Raw genomic sequence first — 19366 nt, 5'->3', positions numbered from 1 at the left:
TATCGCTAACTTTTTAATTCACAATGCTAGTTGGGATTCCTTTCCAGGCATTTATTGCTCTTGCTGGATCAACGAAATGTCAGTTTCGACTCAGACCCTGTGTCAACATTTTCAGAAAATCCGGAAGGGTAATCCATACTCTTTGAGCGAAATATTTTCAGTTGCAAGATCGATTTATTGATCCTTTCTAGACTGATAAGACACCACGAAATGCACAAGAGAAATGAATCACAGCAAGGTACCGACGGCAGAGAAATCACCAAGGAATTTCTTCGTTCTTTGGCTGTAACTTTTGATCCGTTACTCCCAGCCCATTGAGACAGCGCCCAATCGATTTCTCTCGCAAACTGAAATCATTATACATCATATCATAGCATCATACATCATACATCTTACATCATATCATACATCATACATAATATTAAAGTTAGAAACCAAACTTTGGATGTTTGGATGTTCGGATGTTCAGAATGTGACGTCACCCAAAATTTTTTTTCTATCGACGTCATCGATCTATATAGACGCAAATCAGCTAGCCGAATTCCTCAGTCTGGAAACAACCGCGCAGTAGAGCGAACGTATGAGAATCGCGCTCCGCAGATTTCGAGTACCAGGTTCTCTAGATCCTGCATCCTGCGCTTCCTGATGAAACTGGACTTCCAGGACAACCGCTCCGTAGTTTCTGCGCTCAACGTCCACTACCTGGTGAAACTTGACATCCAGGACATGCGCTCTGTGGTTCCTGCGCTCCAGGTCCACTACCCGGCGAAACTCGACTTCAAGAAGAGGACAAAGAGGACCGGGAGGTGGAGAAAGACATGGAGAACAACGAGAACGGGGTGGACGAGGAGGATTTTTCGCGCTAGCCCTAATTCGGTAGCTATCAATGCGCTAATAAAATTTCTATAATTTTTTATAATTTTCTCATAACCTTCTTAGTCAAATCTGTCATTAAAAAAATTATATTTATCCTTACACAATATTTTTCATGTGTTCTAATACTGAAAATATTGATTAGTATTCGAGGTACAACCCGAGGTGGTTATCAGTGGTCTTTGGAGTTGTTTGGTGGTGGTTGTTGGTGATCGAGGTGGACGAAGAGGAGGACGAGGACGACGAGGAGAATATGGTGGACGAGGAGGACGAGGATTTGTGAACGGTGAGTAGAAGATTTTTGTAATATTTAATTGCAATTGTTATTATATTTTATCTACAATTTTTCATACTTGTTACGTTTACAATACATCATTTCAATTCATCTTTTACGCAAGCCAGAATTCAGTTAGCTCTCAATGCGCTAACAAAATTTCTATAATTTTGATTATTTTCTCGTAATCTTCTTGGTCAAATCTGTCAATAAAAAATTTACATTAATCCTTACACAATATTTTTGATATGTTTTAATACTTAAAATATTTATTAGTATTTGAGGTCTAACCCGAGGTGGGTAGCGGTGGTCATTGGAGGTGGTTGGCAGTGGTTGCAAGTGATCGAGGTGGACGAGGAGGAGGACTAGGAAGAGGAAGACGAGGAAGACGAGAAGAACTAGGTGGACGAGGAGAACGAGGATTTGTGCACGGTGAGTGAAATATTGTTACATTATTGATTGGCAATTGTAATTATATTTTGTCTAAAATTTTTTACACACGTCATGTTTACAAGAAATTATTTCAATTCATTTTTCGCGCGAACCAAAATTCAGTCGCTATCAATGCGCTGATAAAATTTCTATAATTTTTTATAATTTTCTCATAATCTTTTTGGTAAAATGTGTCAATCGAAATTTATATTCGTACTAACACAATATTTGTACTGTGTTCTAATTTTTACTGTAAATATTTATCAGGATTCGAGTTGGACCTCGAGTTGGTTAGCGGTCGTCATTGGAGGTGGTTAGGGGTAGCGGACCTGGGCGCGAAAACTACGGAGCGCTTTTCTTGGAAGTTGAGTTTCACTAGGTAGTGGAACTGGAGTGCAGAAACTATGCAACGCGTGGTCAAGAGTCACCAGATCAAGAACCTGGACAGCCAGAACCACGGACCGCTTGTCCAGGAAGTCGAGTTTCACCAGGTAGCGTACCTGGAGCGTAGAAAGTACTGAGCGCTTGTCCTGAAAGACGAGTTGCACCAGGAAGCCGACCAGGAGTGCAGGATCCAGGAGGAAGAGAACCCGGTACTCGAAATCTGCGAAGCGCGATTCTCATCCGTTCGCTCAACTCCGCCGTTGTTTCCATACTAATGAATTCGGCTAGCTGATATTTCAAGATAAAAAATTTTGGGTGACGTCACTATCTAAACAACCAAACTTTGGTTTCGTACTTTAATACTACGTATGATGTATGATGATGTATGATGTATAATGTATGATGTATGATCTATGATGTATGATATGATGTATAATGACTTAGTTTTAACGTTTCGGCCAAGGAATACGCACTTTATCTTTCCTGCCGATTCCAGACTCAAGAGGCTAGGCCCTTCGATGGTCAGCCTTTGACTAAAGACATATTCTTCAGTTAACGGGTCAGCTAATAACGCTGCCGTTCTGCGACAGTTGGATGATGAAAATTTTTGCTCGTACCTTTCAAATGTGAATTAAAATACACTCAAAGTTTTAAAAAGCTTCGTTCTATCTCTCCCTATCAATAAAAATCCCAGACAATCCCCTTTTTGAGTCTTTAAATCAGGACACTGCGTTGAATACTGTCTCATATGCGGAGCAGAATATTTTGTCTCAGAATTGATTCGTATGACTCTTGCCCGACCAATTGGACCCCAAGGAACTCAGAAAACGCAGCGAAAAGAGCGTGGGATCAACAGCAGAGAAACGACGAAGGAAAAAGCACCTGCTGAAAAATGTCGAAAATTCAGGTTTTCGTTTTTTGGCCGTAACTTTCGATGCGTCGATCGCAGCGTATTGGGACTGCGCCCAATCGATTTCTCTCGCAAAATTACGTCGGAATAGTGCCTGAAAGAATTGATTTCAGCACTTTTCAAAATCGCCAAAATTTTCGCCAAAAATACAAAGGGGTTAACCTTCCTTTTTTTTTTACCAAAAAATTTTTCGTCTCAGAATTGATTCGTATGACTCTTGCCCGACCAATTGGACCCCAAGGAACTCAGAAAACGCAGCGAAAAGAGCGTGGGATCAACAGCAGAGAAACGACGAAGGAAAAAGCACCTGCTGAAAAATGTCGAAAATTCAGGTTTTCGTTTTTTGGCCGTAACTTTCGATGCGTCGATCGCAGCGTATTGGGACTGCGCTCAATCGATTTCTCTCGCAAAATTACGTCGGAATAGTGCCTGAAAGAATTGATTGCAGCACTTTTCAAAATCGCCAAAATTTTCGCCAAAAATACAAAGGGGTTAACCTTCCTTTTTTTTTTACCAAAAAATTTTTCGTCTCAGAATTGATTCGTATGACTCTTGCCCGACCAATTGGACCCCAAGGAACTCAGAAAACGCAGCGAAAAGAGCGTGGGATCAACAGCAGAGAAACGACGAAGGAAAAAGCACCTGCTGAAAAATGTCGAAAATTCAGGTTTTCGTTTTTTGGCCGTAACTTTCGATGCGTCGATCGCAGCGTATTGGGACTGCGCCCAATCGATTTCTCTCGCAAAATTACGTCGGAATAGTGCCTGAAAGAATTGATTTCAGCACTTTTCAAAATCGCCAAAATTTTCGCCAAAAATACAAAGGGGTTAACCTTCCTTTTTTTTTTACCAAAAAATTTTTCGTCTCAGAATTGATTCGTATGACTCTTGCCCGACCAATTGGACCCCAAGGAACTCAGAAAACGCAGCGAAAAGAGCGTGGGATCAACAGCAGAGAAACGACGAAGGAAAAAGCACCTGCTGAAAAATGTCGAAAATTCAGGTTTTCGTTTTTTGGCCGTAACTTTCGATGCGTCGATCGCAGCGTATTGGGACTGCGCTCAATCGATTTCTCTCGCAAAATTACGTCGGAATAGTGCCTGAAAGAATTGATTGCAGCACTTTTCAAAATCGCCAAAATTTTCGCCAAAAATACAAAGGGGTTAACCTTCCTTTTTTTTTTACCAAAAAATTTTTCGTCTCAGAATTGATTCGTATGACTCTTGCCCGACCAATTGGACCCCAAGGAACTCAGAAAACGCAGCGAAAAGAGCGTGGGATCAACAGCAGAGAAACGACGAAGGAAAAAGCACCTGCTGAAAAATGTCGAAAATTCAGGTTTTCGTTTTTTGGCCGTAACTTTCGATGCGTCGATCGCAGCGTATTGGGACTGTGCCCAATCGATTTCTCTCGCAAAATTACGTCGGAATAGTGCCTGAAAGAATTGATTTCAGCACTTTTCAAAATCGCCAAAATTTTCGCCAAAAATACAAAGGGGTTAACCTTCCTTTTTTTTTTACCAAAAAATTTTTCGTCTCAGAATTGATTCGTATGACTCTTGCCCGACCAATTGGACCCCAAGGAACTCAGAAAACGCAGCGAAAAGAGCGTGGGATCAACAGCAGAGAAACGACGAAGGAAAAAGCACCTGCTGAAAAATGTCGAAAATTCAGGTTTTCGTTTTTTGGCCGTAACTTTCGATGCGTCGATCGCAGCGTATTGGGACTGTGCCCAATCGATTTCTCTCGCAAAATTACGTCGGAATAGTGCCTGAAAGAATTGATTTCAGCACTTTTCAAAATCGCCAAAATTTTCGCCAAAAATACAAAGGGGTTAACCTTCCTTTTTTTTTTACCAAAAAATTTTTCGTCTCAGAATTGATTCGTATGACTCTTGCCCGACCAATTGGACCCCAAGGAACTCAGAAAACGCAGCGAAAAGAGCGTGGGATCAACAGCAGAGAAACGACGAAGGAAAAAGCACCTGCTGAAAAATGTCGAAAATTCAGGTTTTCGTTTTTTGGCCGTAACTTTCGATGCGTCGATCGCAGCGTATTGGGACTGTGCCCAATCGATTTCTCTCGCAAAATTACGTCGGAATAGTGCCTGAAAGAATTGATTTCAGCACTTTTCAAAATCGCCAAAATTTTCGCCAAAAATACAAACGGGTTAACCTTCCTTTTTTTTTTACCAAAAAATTTTTCGTCTCAGAATTGATTCGTATGACTCTTGCCCGACCAATTGGACCCCAAGGAACTCAGAAAACGCAGCGAAAAGAGCGTGGGATCAACAGCAGAGAAACGACGAAGGAAAAAGCACCTGCTGAAAAATGTCGAAAATTCAGGTTTTCGTTTTTTGGCCGTAACTTTCGATGCGTCGATCGCAGCGTATTGGGACTGCGCCCAATCGATTTCTCTCGCAAAATTACGTCGGAATAGTGCCTGAAAGAATTGATTTCAGCACTTTTCAAAATCGCCAAAATTTTCGCCAAAAATACAAAGGGGTTAACCTTCCTTTTTTTTTTACCAAAAAATTTTTCGTCTCAGAATTGATTCGTATGACTCTTGCCCGACCAATTGGACCCCAAGGAACTCAGAAAACGCAGCGAAAAGAGCGTGGGATCAACAGCAGAGAAACGACGAAGGAAAAAGCACCTGCTGAAAAATGTCGAAAATTCAGGTTTTCGTTTTTTGGCCGTAACTTTCGATGCGTCGATCGCAGCGTATTGGGACTGCGCTCAATCGATTTCTCTCGCAAAATTACGTCGGAATAGTGCCTGAAAGAATTGATTGCAGCACTTTTCAAAATCGCCAAAATTTTCGCCAAAAATACAAAGGGGTTAACCTTCCTTTTTTTTTTACCAAAAAATTTTTCGTCTCAGAATTGATTCGTATGACTCTTGCCCGACCAATTGGACCCCAAGGAACTCAGAAAACGCAGCGAAAAGAGCGTGGGATCAACAGCAGAGAAACGACGAAGGAAAAAGCACCTGCTGAAAAATGTCGAAAATTCAGGTTTTCGTTTTTTGGCCGTAACTTTCGATGCGTCGATCGCAGCGTATTGGGACTGTGCCCAATCGATTTCTCTCGCAAAATTACGTCGGAATAGTGCCTGAAAGAATTGATTTCAGCACTTTTCAAAATCGCCAAAATTTTCGCCAAAAATACAAAGGGGTTAACCTTCCTTTTTTTTTTACCAAAAAATTTTTCGTCTCAGAATTGATTCGTATGACTCTTGCCCGACCAATTGGACCCCAAGGAACTCAGAAAACGCAGCGAAAAGAGCGTGGGATCAACAGCAGAGAAACGACGAAGGAAAAAGCACCTGCTGAAAAATGTCGAAAATTCAGGTTTTCGTTTTTTGGCCGTAACTTTCGATGCGTCGATCGCAGCGTATTGGGACTGTGCCCAATCGATTTCTCTCGCAAAATTACGTCGGAATAGTGCCTGAAAGAATTGATTTCAGCACTTTTCAAAATCGCCAAAATTTTCGCCAAAAATACAAAGGGGTTAACCTTCCTTTTTTTTTTACCAAAAAATTTTTCGTCTCAGAATTGATTCGTATGACTCTTGCCCGACCAATTGGACCCCAAGGAACTCAGAAAACGCAGCGAAAAGAGCGTGGGATCAACAGCAGAGAAACGACGAAGGAAAAAGCACCTGCTGAAAAATGTCGAAAATTCAGGTTTTCGTTTTTTGGCCGTAACTTTCGATGCGTCGATCGCAGCGTATTGGGACTGTGCCCAATCGATTTCTCTCGCAAAATTACGTCGGAATAGTGCCTGAAAGAATTGATTTCAGCACTTTTCAAAATCGCCAAAATTTTCGCCAAAAATACAAAGGGGTTAACCTTCCTTTTTTTTTTACCAAAAAATTTTTCGTCTCAGAATTGATTCGTATGACTCTTGCCCGACCAATTGGACCCCAAGGAACTCAGAAAACGCAGCGAAAAGAGCGTGGGATCAACAGCAGAGAAACGACGAAGGAAAAAGCACCTGCTGAAAAATGTCGAAAATTCAGGTTTTCGTTTTTTGGCCGTAACTTTCGATGCGTCGATCGCAGCGTATTGGGACTGCGCCCAATCGATTTCTCTCGCAAAATTACGTCGGAATAGTGCCTGAAAGAATTGATTTCAGCACTTTTCAAAATCGCCAAAATTTTCGCCAAAAATACAAAGGGGTTAACCTTCCTTTTTTTTTTACCAAAAAATTTTTCGTCTCAGAATTGATTCGTATGACTCTTGCCCGACCAATTGGACCCCAAGGAACTCAGAAAACGCAGCGAAAAGAGCGTGGGATCAACAGCAGAGAAACGACGAAGGAAAAAGCACCTGCTGAAAAATGTCGAAAATTCAGGTTTTCGTTTTTTGGCCGTAACTTTCGATGCGTCGATCGCAGCGTATTGGGACTGTGCCCAATCGATTTCTCTCGCAAAATTACGTCGGAATAGTGCCTGAAAGAATTGATTTCAGCACTTTTCAAAATCGCCAAAATTTTCGCCAAAAATACAAAGGGGTTAACCTTCCTTTTTTTTTTACCAAAAAATTTTTCGTCTCAGAATTGATTCGTATGACTCTTGCCCGACCAATTGGACCCCAAGGAACTCAGAAAACGCAGCGAAAAGAGCGTGGGATCAACAGCAGAGAAACGACGAAGGAAAAAGCACCTGCTGAAAAATGTCGAAAATTCAGGTTTTCGTTTTTTGGCCGTAACTTTCGATGCGTCGATCGCAGCGTATTGGGACTGTGCCCAATCGATTTCTCTCGCAAAATTACGTCGGAATAGTGCCTGAAAGAATTGATTTCAGCACTTTTCAAAATCGCCAAAATTTTCGCCAAAAATACAAAGGGGTTAACCTTCCTTTTTTTTTTACCAAAAAATTTTTCGTCTCAGAATTGATTCGTATGACTCTTGCCCGACCAATTGGACCCCAAGGAACTCAGAAAACGCAGCGAAAAGAGCGTGGGATCAACAGCAGAGAAACGACGAAGGAAAAAGCACCTGCTGAAAAATGTCGAAAATTCAGGTTTTCGTTTTTTGGCCGTAACTTTCGATGCGTCGATCGCAGCGTATTGGGACTGTGCCCAATCGATTTCTCTCGCAAAATTACGTCGGAATAGTGCCTGAAAGAATTGATTTCAGCACTTTTCAAAATCGCCAAAATTTTCGCCAAAAATACAAAGGGGTTAACCTTCCTTTTTTTTTTACCAAAAAATTTTTCGTCTCAGAATTGATTCGTATGACTCTTGCCCGACCAATTGGACCCCAAGGAACTCAGAAAACGCAGCGAAAAGAGCGTGGGATCAACAGCAGAGAAACGACGAAGGAAAAAGCACCTGCTGAAAAATGTCGAAAATTCAGGTTTTCGTTTTTTGGCCGTAACTTTCGATGCGTCGATCGCAGCGTATTGGGACTGTGCCCAATCGATTTCTCTCGCAAAATTACGTCGGAATAGTGCCTGAAAGAATTGATTTCAGCACTTTTCAAAATCGCCAAAATTTTCGCCAAAAATACAAAGGGGTTAACCTTCCTTTTTTTTTTACCAAAAAATTTTTCGTCTCAGAATTGATTCGTATGACTCTTGCCCGACCAATTGGACCCCAAGGAACTCAGAAAACGCAGCGAAAAGAGCGTGGGATCAACAGCAGAGAAACGACGAAGGAAAAAGCACCTGCTGACAAATGTCGAAAATTCAGGTTTTCGTTTTTTGGCCGTAACTTTCGATGCGTCGATCGCAGCGTATTGGGACTGTGCCCAATCGATTTCTCTCGCAAAATTACGTCGGAATAGTGCCTGAAAGAATTGATTTCAGCACTTTTCAAAATCGCCAAAATTTTCGCCAAAAATACAAAGGGGTTAACCTTCCTTTTTTTTTTACCAAAAAATTTTTCGTCTCAGAATTGATTCGTATGACTCTTGCCCGACCAATTGGACCCCAAGGAACTCAGAAAACGCAGCGAAAAGAGCGTGGGATCAACAGCAGAGAAACGACGAAGGAAAAAGCACCTGCTGAAAAATGTCGAAAATTCAGGTTTTCGTTTTTTGGCCGTAACTTTCGATGCGTCGATCGCAGCGTATTGGGACTGTGCCCAATCGATTTCTCTCGCAAAATTACGTCGGAATAGTGCCTGAAAGAATTGATTTCAGCACTTTTCAAAATCGCCAAAATTTTCGCCAAAAATACAAAGGGGTTAACCTTCCTTTTTTTTTTACCAAAAAATTTTTCGTCTCAGAATTGATTCGTATGACTCTTGCCCGACCAATTGGACCCCAAGGAACTCAGAAAACGCAGCGAAAAGAGCGTGGGATCAACAGCAGAGAAACGACGAAGGAAAAAGCACCTGCTGAAAAATGTCGAAAATTCAGGTTTTCGTTTTTTGGCCGTAACTTTCGATGCGTCGATCGCAGCGTATTGGGACTGCGCTCAATCGATTTCTCTCGCAAAATTACGTCGGAATAGTGCCTGAAAGAATTGATTGCAGCACTTTTCAAAATCGCCAAAATTTTCGCCAAAAATACAAAGGGGTTAACCTTCCTTTTTTTTTTACCAAAAAATTTTTCGTCTCAGAATTGATTCGTATGACTCTTGCCCGACCAATTGGACCCCAAGGAACTCAGAAAACGCAGCGAAAAGAGCGTGGGATCAACAGCAGAGAAACGGCGAAGGAAAAAGCACCTGCTGAAAAATGTCGAAAATTCAGGTTTTCGTTTTTTGGCCGTAACTTTCGATGCGTCGATCGCAGCGTATTGGGACTGTGCCCAATCGATTTCTCTCGCAAAATTACGTCGGAATAGTGCCTGAAAGAATTGATTTCAGCACTTTTCAAAATCGCCAAAATTTTCGCCAAAAATACAAAGGGGTTAACCTTCCTTTTTTTTTTACCAAAAAATTTTTCGTCTCAGAATTGATTCGTATGACTCTTGCCCGACCAATTGGACCCCAAGGAACTCAGAAAACGCAGCGAAAAGAGCGTGGGATCAACAGCAGAGAAACGACGAAGGAAAAAGCACCTGCTGAAAAATGTCGAAAATTCAGGTTTTCGTTTTTTGGCCGTAACTTTCGATGCGTCGATCGCAGCGTATTGGGACTGCGCCCAATCGATTTCTCTCGCAAAATTACGTCGGAATAGTGCCTGAAAGAATTGATTTCAGCACTTTTCAAAATCGCCAAAATTTTCGCCAAAAATACAAAGGGGTTAACCTTCCTTTTTTTTTTACCAAAAAATTTTTCGTCTCAGAATTGATTCGTATGACTCTTGCCCGACCAATTGGACCCCAAGGAACTCAGAAAACGCAGCGAAAAGAGCGTGGGATCAACAGCAGAGAAACGACGAAGGAAAAAGCACCTGCTGAAAAATGTCGAAAATTCAGGTTTTCGTTTTTTGGCCGTAACTTTCGATGCGTCGATCGCAGCGTATTGGGACTGTGCCCAATCGATTTCTCTCGCAAAATTACGTCGGAATAGTGCCTGAAAGAATTGATTTCAGCACTTTTCAAAATCGCCAAAATTTTCGCCAAAAATACAAAGGGGTTAACCTTCCTTTTTTTTTTACCAAAAAATTTTTCGTCTCAGAATTGATTCGTATGACTCTTGCCCGACCAATTGGACCCCAAGGAACTCAGAAAACGCAGCGAAAAGAGCGTGGAATCAACAGCAGAGAAACGACGAAGGAAAAAGCACCTGCTGAAAAATGTCGAAAATTCAGGTTTTCGTTTTTTGGCCGTAACTTTCGATGCGTCGATCGCAGCGTATTGGGACTGTGCCCAATCGATTTCTCTCGCAAAATTACGTCGGAATAGTGCCTGAAAGAATTGATTTCAGCACTTTTCAAAATCGCCAAAATTTTCGCCAAAAATACAAAGGGGTTAACCTTCCTTTTTTTTTTACCAAAAAATTTTTCGTCTCAGAATTGATTCGTATGACTCTTGCCCGACCAATTGGACCCCAAGGAACTCAGAAAACGCAGCGAAAAGAGCGTGGGATCAACAGCAGAGAAACGACGAAGGAAAAAGCACCTGCTGACAAATGTCGAAAATTCAGGTTTTCGTTTTTTGGCCGTAACTTTCGATGCGTCGATCGCAGCGTATTGGGACTGTGCCCAATCGATTTCTCTCGCAAAATTACGTCGGAATAGTGCCTGAAAGAATTGATTTCAGCACTTTTCAAAATCGCCAAAATTTTCGCCAAAAATACAAAGGGGTTAACCTTCCTTTTTTTTTTACCAAAAAATTTTTCGTCTCAGAATTGATTCGTATGACTCTTGCCCGACCAATTGGACCCCAAGGAACTCAGAAAACGCAGCGAAAAGAGCGTGGGATCAACAGCAGAGAAACGACGAAGGAAAAAGCACCTGCTGAAAAATGTCGAAAATTCAGGTTTTCGTTTTTTGGCCGTAACTTTCGATGCGTCGATCGCAGCGTATTGGGACTGCGCTCAATCGATTTCTCTCGCAAAATTACGTCGGAATAGTGCCTGAAAGAATTGATTGCAGCACTTTTCAAAATCGCCAAAATTTTCGCCAAAAATACAAAGGGGTTAACCTTCCTTTTTGTTTTACCAAAAAATTTTTCGTCTCAGAATTGATTCGTATGACTCTTGCCCGACCAATTGGACCCCAAGGAACTCAGAAAACGCAGCGAAAAGAGCGTGGGATCAACAGCAGAGAAACGACGAAGGAAAAAGCACCTGCTGAAAAATGTCGAAAATTCAGGTTTTCGTTTTTTGGCCGTAACTTTCGATGCGTCGATCGCAGCGTATTGGGACTGTGCCCAATCGATTTCTCTCGCAAAATTACGTCGGAATAGTGCCTGAAAGAATTGATTTCAGCACTTTTCAAAATCGCCAAAATTTTCGCCAAAAATACAAAGGGGTTAACCTTCCTTTTTTTTTCTACCAAAAAATTTTTTGTCTCAGAATTGATTCTTATGACTCTTGCCCGACCAATTGGACCCCAAGGAACTCAGAAAACGCAGCGAAAAGAGCGTGGGATCAACAGCAGAGAAACGACGAAGGAAAAAGCACCTGCTGAAAAATGTCGAAAATTCAGGTTTTCGTTTTTTGGCCGTAACTTTCGATACGTCGATCGCAGCGTATTGGGACTGTGCCCAATCGATTTCTCTCGCAAAATTACGTCGGAATAGTGCCTGAAAGAATTGATTTCAGCACTTTTCAAAATCGCCAAAATTTTCGCCAAAAATACAAAGGGGTTAACCTTCCTTTTTTTTTCTACCAAAAAATTTTTTGTCTCAGAATTGATTCTTATGACTCTTGCCCGACCAATTGGACCCCAAGGAACTCAGAAAACGCAGCGAAAAGAGCGTGGGATCAACAGCAGAGAAACGACGAAGGAAAAAGCACCTGCTGAAAAATGTCGAAAATTCAGGTTTTCGTTTTTTGGCCGTAACTTTCGATACGTCGATCGCAGCGTATTGGGACTGTGCCCAATCGATTTCTCTCGCAAAATTACGTCGGAATAGTGCCTGAAAGAATTGATTTCAGCACTTTTCAAAATCGCCAAAATTTTCGCCAAAAATACAAAGGGGTTAACCTTCCTTTTTTTTTTACCAAAAAATTTTTCGTCTCAGAATTGATTCGTATGACTCTTGCCCGACCAATTGGACGCCAAGGAACTCAGAAAACGCAGCGAAAAGAGCGTGGGATCAACAGCAGAGAAACGACGAAGGAAAAAGCACCTGCTGAAAAATGTCGAAAATTCAGGTTTTCTTTTTTTGGCCGTAACTTTCGATGCGTCGATCGCAGCGTATTGGAACTGTGCCCAATCGATTTTTCTCGCGAAATTACGTCGGAATAGTGCCTGAAAGAATTGATTTCAGCACTTTTCAAAATCGCCAAAATTTTCGCCAAAAATACAAAGGGGTTAGCCTTACTGTTTTCTTCATTTTTGGAGCCGAAAATTTTTTGTCTCAGATTCGATTTGTGTGACCCTTTCCTGACCAATTAGACCCCTAGGAACTCGGAAAAAGCATCAAAAACAACGTATAGGATCAGCAGCAGAGAAATGACGATGCAAATACAGATAGCAGAAAAATATGAAAAAAGAATTGTTTCGTTTTTCGGCTGTAACTTCAGATATATTGATCGCAGCGTATTGGAACTGCGTCTCATAGATTCCTCTCGGAAAATTACATTTATGCAGCGCATCAAAGAATACACTCGAGCATCATTTTAATTATCAAAATTTTAATCAAAATCCAAAAATGTCCATCCCCTAATTCACTAAGCAGGGAATAGACGGTCGAAAAAATAATTTGTAACAAAGGGAGAACTGTTCCGAATTGACATGAATCATTTATTTCCAACGTCCAAGAGGATACTTTTTAGTGTAAAATCAAAAAAAAATTCTTCATAGGAACATTTTTGAAACGTTTGCAACTAAAAATTATGTAGTCCAAAATTTGTTCAAAATATTTGCAGATTAAAGTTGAGTTGGTGAAAAACTTTGAAAAAATTTAACTTGAGCGTCTTGGAGATGCTTAATTAGTCGCTTTTTGTTTCCTAACTAGTCGTTTTTTCTCTCTGATATCATAAATATTCGACTCTATGTTGATTTTATTAAAGATTATTTAATGATAATAAGAAAAAAATGAAAATAACTGTTTTCGTTTGATTCCTTTTAATTACATGCATAAGTCTGAAAAATTTGTTACGTCACATCAGGGGGAGGGGGTTCTAAAAATGTGACAACCTATGACAAGGACGAGGGGAGGAGTTTAAAAGTTCTAAAATTCGTGTGACGTAATTTATGGATGGCCCCTTACGTTTAACTTCCAGTAAATTATTTCGACGTGTGTTCGCAATTTGTGAATGTTCAATGTCTGCTTATTTTCAAGCTATCGAAGCTTCCCAAGTTTTTCCATGAAGCATTTCACTCGGTCTGAATTAACCGCGTTTTTCCATTGTCCGTCAGTTTTGAAGTACGTTCCAACGATAACAGCATCTGCTGTAAGGTATTTTTCTAAATTTTCAGTAGTCACACCTGAACCAACGATGACAGGCCCCTTTGCCACCCGCTTCACTTCTGCAATAAAGTATTTTACACAAAATGACAACTCAACACACATCGCAATACGTAGTAGGTATGATCTCATTGACGCTTCCAATTTTGGTTACATTCCATACCCTTTACTTGCGAGGCATCCGCTGGATCACCAGTAGCAGAGCCTGTTATGATAACACCATCCGTCAAGAAGAACTCAGCTGCCTTGGCGGTCTCGGATAAAGTTACATCGGATGTAATAGAATGTGCGCTAGAATTAAACTAAAAATATTAGTCACGAAATTCTGATTAGCTAATTGTAATGCTCAGCTTTTTACAGTAAGCTGTTAAACGTCAAAGAACCTGTACCAACCTATGTTTCTTCTTGATGTCGGAAAATACAAGGATATCTTCGGCGTCTATTTGTTTACGGTATCTCAACAAACTCCCGGCACTAGCGTCCGTGAATCCTTCGTCGGCTATATGCGAGAAAACGAAACCTTCCGCTCTGATAAACTGTAAGTCAGCTGCCTGTGCCACGGCGATTGCCTCTTTATTCGCTCCTGCTAAAACCTTTTTATCATTCGATCGATACGAAGATCATAACGGAGGACCATTAATCAGATTATAATAAATTGGGGAAGTTGTTTTCGATACCTGAACCCCACAAGGCACGTGTCGAGGAACAATTTTCCTGACCTCAGAGCAAACTCTCGTCATTAAGGCAGTAGTTTCCGGAAGCAAGTCCTTAGATCGGACGTACGGGATGTCGTGCATATTTTCCACCAGGACGCCATCCTGAAAGACGGATTGATCAAATATTAATAAATGTAAAACGAGCATGCACGCCAAGATACTGACCACTTTGCAACTTGCATAAATCGCGGCGTCGTCGAGCGCGTCTGTGATAATTTTCTTAACGCTGCCTCCGTATCGTGGCGTTCCTAAAATAAAATACCGATTGCTTATCGAACGACCTCGAAGTTGGAAACCGCGTTAAACTGTATAACGTGCGTTTTTACATTGATTAAACAAACGGCTTGGAAACGAGAAATTTCTAGCATTGTCAATCGCCATTCGAAGTTTTCCCGCCGTCGCCGCGCTGCGCGCACGGCGTCTAAATTACGTCAGACGAGAGCGGAGTGATCGAGGTTAGTTGAATAGCACGTGAAAAAAATCAGTACTCCACCTGGCAATCCGCCCACGTGTATCATCCCTATCGCCGAGCATCCGGTCTTCGTGAATACTTTGCGAAACCTCAACATTTCGGTGAGTCAAAGACGAAAAACACTCTCCGTATTATTTCCCACGTCAATTTGCATCCTCCCACAAATCTGCGTAGGTATAAATATATACATACAAGCACGCACGCACGCACCTACATACGTATGTACAACTAATTCGGGATAACTTTAACCCAACCGCCTTCTGTCCGAGACTGTACAATGTACTATTAATATTATACGGCTTAGGAGGCTTATTTTCTCCCGAAATGCGTGTCGCGTTCGCACTCTTGCAGGTCTATAAACGATGCGAACAGAACTGCTGTCTTCTCCAAATTACACAGCGAAATAAATGTCGTCACGTTCACGTGGTACAGTAATAATTCTTCGACCAGATACGTGGAAACACGGTTGAAATGTCAGTAGTTATTTGCATGTGTGCGTAAGTCGGTTTTGTGGGACTGGACGCCGGCAATCAGACGTTTCAACGGACACATTAGTGGCTTTCGAATTTATTTCAAAGTTATTAGAAAGCCCAGTCTTCGACTTCACGGTTTATTTAGACAGTGAAAATTTAACGATTTTTTAAATTCCGAATTCATCAGGGACCATTAAGATATTGGACGACGCCATTTAATGGTAAAAAATTAGTCTCGCTCCAAGAGTAGCATATTTGATGATAAAAGTAATTATTACTTGTAATATTTATTCGCTCCAACTACAATTCCATATCATCAAATAATAGCCAATGACTATAACTAGTTTACTCAGCGAATTATGCTTCTTATTTTTGTGCCTGCACATCGCTTAAACTTGAATGACAAATGTGGCTTGTAAATCTTGTAAGATCTGACGAAGATATTTAATTTATCTCCGCTTGAAAAATCATAGAGTGAACCCAACCGATATTTTTTGAAGTCCTTTCACTTATTTTCCGTCCTTGCTTTTTTTTTTGTTATTTACCTATAACGAAATTTCAACACAATTATGAATATAATACACTGAGAAAAATAACATGCTTGAGATAGCGATTAGGAATTCAGTAGATGAACAAAGAGATCATTTTAAATCTTTTATTTATGTTTTTATCACATTTTTCATCTCCGCAGAGGAATTTCATTATTTATTATTACAGTCGTACTTTCTTGCGATCTACGAAAAATACAATATATGTATATTACCCTAACATGTATATGAGTTTTTATTCTTATTTTCATTTTTTTCACTTTTCTTTTTTTTTTGCATTCATATTCTCCAGTGAGACTATAAGGAGTTAAGTAATTATGTTATTACAATTACGAAAAATGTACAATTATATACGCAAAGTTAATTATAATTCATCATTATATACGATAAATATAATATTAATAATATATCATTCAACTTTTTGTTTGTCTTATTTTTCTTGTTTTCCTTTCCGTTAAACCTTTTGTTATTTAATATTATCGTCATTATTTTAGTTTGTTTTCTTCGTTTAATAATAGTTCGCATCTTTTTGTTCAAATTATTTCAATCGTTTATTTTTATTCTTTTTAACTTTAAAATAAACTTTGCAATCTGTTGGGCTATGTCACAGCCAGTATATTTTGTTGAATATATGTATGGTACAAACAACATTTTGATACTTGAAAATCAGATCGCTTCTACTACGGACCCGAACGTTATAATATTTTATAATTATTATAATTACAATATACATAATTATTACTTTTGCGAGAATAAATTATTATAATCGATTACATATTTATCGGCTACTTTGTTTACTTATTCGCATGTTTTAATCATTTATATCGCAAATAAATCATACATCTTCTCACAGTTCACACCGATTGCAATGACGTACTTTATACTCGCGTCACAATAATTATAATGTCCAATAATATGTATAATAATAATAATAATAATCTAAGTATATGGTGGTGGAGGAATTAGGGTTGAACACGCTCAGATGGATCGATATATTTATAAAAGATTTTCATTAAATTTTTCGCAATATAAATCTGTGTGCAATCAAATTACGTAATATAACGTACAAATAGTTTTTTCTTGCGCTCTCATCTCTATTCAACCTTTAATAACCTGATTTGATGCAACAAACCTATAATATTTAGTTTTGTCTATAGTCTAGATTTCATTTCTCAATTTACAATCTAAGAACATGTGTATAGTATACATATATATGTATGCACATATTAATTTATTTATTTCACTTATTTTTATTGATTCACAGTCAATCTATCAATCTTAGTATTAGTAGGTAATTAGAGAGCACGAGACAAGTTTCGCTATATAATTTGTCTTCGTTAGTAAGTATTGCTCTTTCAACAATTATTAATGAACTACTTAAGGTGCGTGGTGTGTGTGTGTGTATGTGTGTGTGTGTTTACAATTATAGTTATAACATGTGCACGCCAACTGACATTATTCATATTTCGAACCGTACGGAATTCTTCTCAAACGTGCAAGATAAAACACGCGGTATTTTTTCAACTTATACCACGGTTATATTATACTATTCCACCTTGATGCAACGTGCTTCGTTTTACTTTGAATGACAATTAAAAGTAATTTGAATGAAAAAATATATGCATGCTTGTGTACATTATTGGTAAAATATTCAGCAATTCGTCGAAAAAAGTTTCCAGCTTAATATAGATGTTTATTAAATATATTTTTAACTCGTCAGAATTCATTATTATAACCATGCACAATCATGTAAGGTTTCACAGTAATCGAACGTTGCATTTCCGTTATGTATAGTTGTATCACATTTGAAAATTTATAGTCTAGCTAGCTATTGACTAATTATTAACAAGATGTATCTTATGTTATTGAACGAACACAAACTAAGCACAATTTCATTGTGCAACAACATTAAATCGAGCTATGTATGTATCAAATTGATTATAATTCTCTTTATTCTCTTCCTTTGCTTTTTGTTTTTTCGCAAACATCAGTGCAAGTATATAAGAATTCATGAGCATACAGTAATTGCTGCGTATCTATGTGATGTATTTAATATACACGTAATTCATTTACTATCAGAATAGTTTATATAATTGAACACGAATGAAGGAAGATCGCACCAGACAAATTGCGAGTGAACAACAAACGGAGAGTTTATGTAATGGGAAAAAAAAATCGAACTAGAATTTTCTGACTTTATTTATATCAAAACAAAAAAGGGGGCTTTCTCTCCTGAATAAAAATAAGAATGTAACTACATTATTACACGACCCGCGCAAAAATCTCCATTTACACCAATAATTGTTAATCATGCATCTGCCATTTTTATCCTATCTTCTCATGCTCCGATTCAGGGACGGGTATAAAATAAGCCAATTTATCGGCGTATGAATATATGCATATGCATATCTTGCGCTGAGGTAATTATAAATTTATACACGTACACGAGTGAAAAAAACAAAATTTTTTAGAGGAACCTGCAATATTTTTCGATAAATAACAATTACGGATAAGATCTATAGATGCAACAGATCAATTATACTATCAATATTTTAGGTAATAGCCGATTTATATTCTTCATTGTCAGATGATTAAAGGGCTCCGCGAAAATACTGCGCTGGTAATGAAAATATTATTTACCACCGCTGACCATTGTCCGTTTTCATAAATACATTCTTTCAGTTTATTGTTAATATAGCGAGCTAGTATATCCTTTATATCTATTATAGGTTTATGTTACAATTTTTATAGGTCTTTTAAACGAGAAAAAGGGAAATCTTTGAATTGGTTCTTTTTCAATTGCGGTGAGTACGTCCCTCGCAAAGTATCGAATCCTTCTTTGCTTTATAGTTCAATTAAATGTTAATTCATTTTTAACCTATATTATACGTTCGTCTTCAATCCGAATCTCTCAGTTAACGAGTTTGTGTTTATGCGTAATAATTTTCCATCAGATTCGGCTTGTTTAATTGGCAAAGTCGCTCGAAGGAATTGATACAGGCAGTTGTACGGATATGCGGTACGGTGTTTTGCTGTAATGCGAAGTTTTCAGACTGCAAATATACGAAAAGCACCCGCATATCCACATAATGTCATACACGAATTTTCAAGAACCAACAAAAATATCCGCACCTCGCAAAGACTGTGCTCTTACAACTTATGATACAGTACAAATTTTTATCGCAAAATCGATTTGATTCATTCGAATTAAAATTCACTCACGGTAATATCCTCGCATCCATTCTGAGCGTGTTCATCACTTACACACACATGACACAAACCATTATTGGTATGCGTAATGAAAGACTTAA

General features: G+C 39.1%; 3 protein-coding genes across 4 annotated transcripts in view; 2 read left to right on the top strand and 1 right to left on the bottom strand.

Annotated features, from left to right (window-relative positions):
• Window positions 1-2645, top strand: part of LOC124174907 (syntaxin-1A) — an 86003-nt gene extending 83358 nt beyond the window's left edge. Inside the window, exons 9-12 of one of the 2 annotated variants that reach the window (XR_006869026.1) lie at window positions 522-876; window positions 1019-1159; window positions 1424-1579; window positions 1847-2645. The gene's annotated coding sequence lies outside the window, so the exon portion shown is untranslated. The remainder of the gene's footprint in view (window positions 1-521; window positions 877-1018; window positions 1160-1423; window positions 1580-1846) is intronic. The other variant, XR_006869027.1, reaches the window with a different exon arrangement.
• A 10321-nt stretch (window positions 2646-12966) lies between these two features.
• On the bottom strand, window positions 12967-15491 carry LOC124174909 (uncharacterized protein F13E9.13, mitochondrial). The gene is made up of 6 exons (XM_046554547.1): window positions 15056-15491; window positions 14728-14810; window positions 14524-14664; window positions 14240-14439; window positions 14010-14137; window positions 12967-13908 (listed from the first exon to the last, which is right to left on the bottom strand). Exons 1-6 carry the CDS (start codon window positions 15129-15131, stop codon window positions 13721-13723), a joined length of 816 nt encoding a protein of 271 aa, XP_046410503.1. The 5' UTR covers window positions 15132-15491; the 3' UTR covers window positions 12967-13720.
• LOC124174900 (uncharacterized aarF domain-containing protein kinase 5) overlaps window positions 15011-19366 on the top strand; it is a 67819-nt gene continuing 63463 nt past the window's right edge. Inside the window, exon 1 of the mRNA XM_046554532.1 lies at window positions 15011-15135. The gene's annotated coding sequence lies outside the window, so the exon portion shown is untranslated. The remainder of the gene's footprint in view (window positions 15136-19366) is intronic.

Source organism: Neodiprion fabricii, chromosome 2 (assembly GCF_021155785.1).
Source record: "Neodiprion fabricii isolate iyNeoFabr1 chromosome 2, iyNeoFabr1.1, whole genome shotgun sequence".
In the NCBI taxonomy this organism is placed as follows: Eukaryota; Metazoa; Arthropoda; class Insecta; order Hymenoptera; family Diprionidae; genus Neodiprion; species Neodiprion fabricii.
The sequence above is the reverse complement of the archived record's forward strand: the minus strand, read 5'-3'. Positions and strand labels throughout refer to the sequence as shown.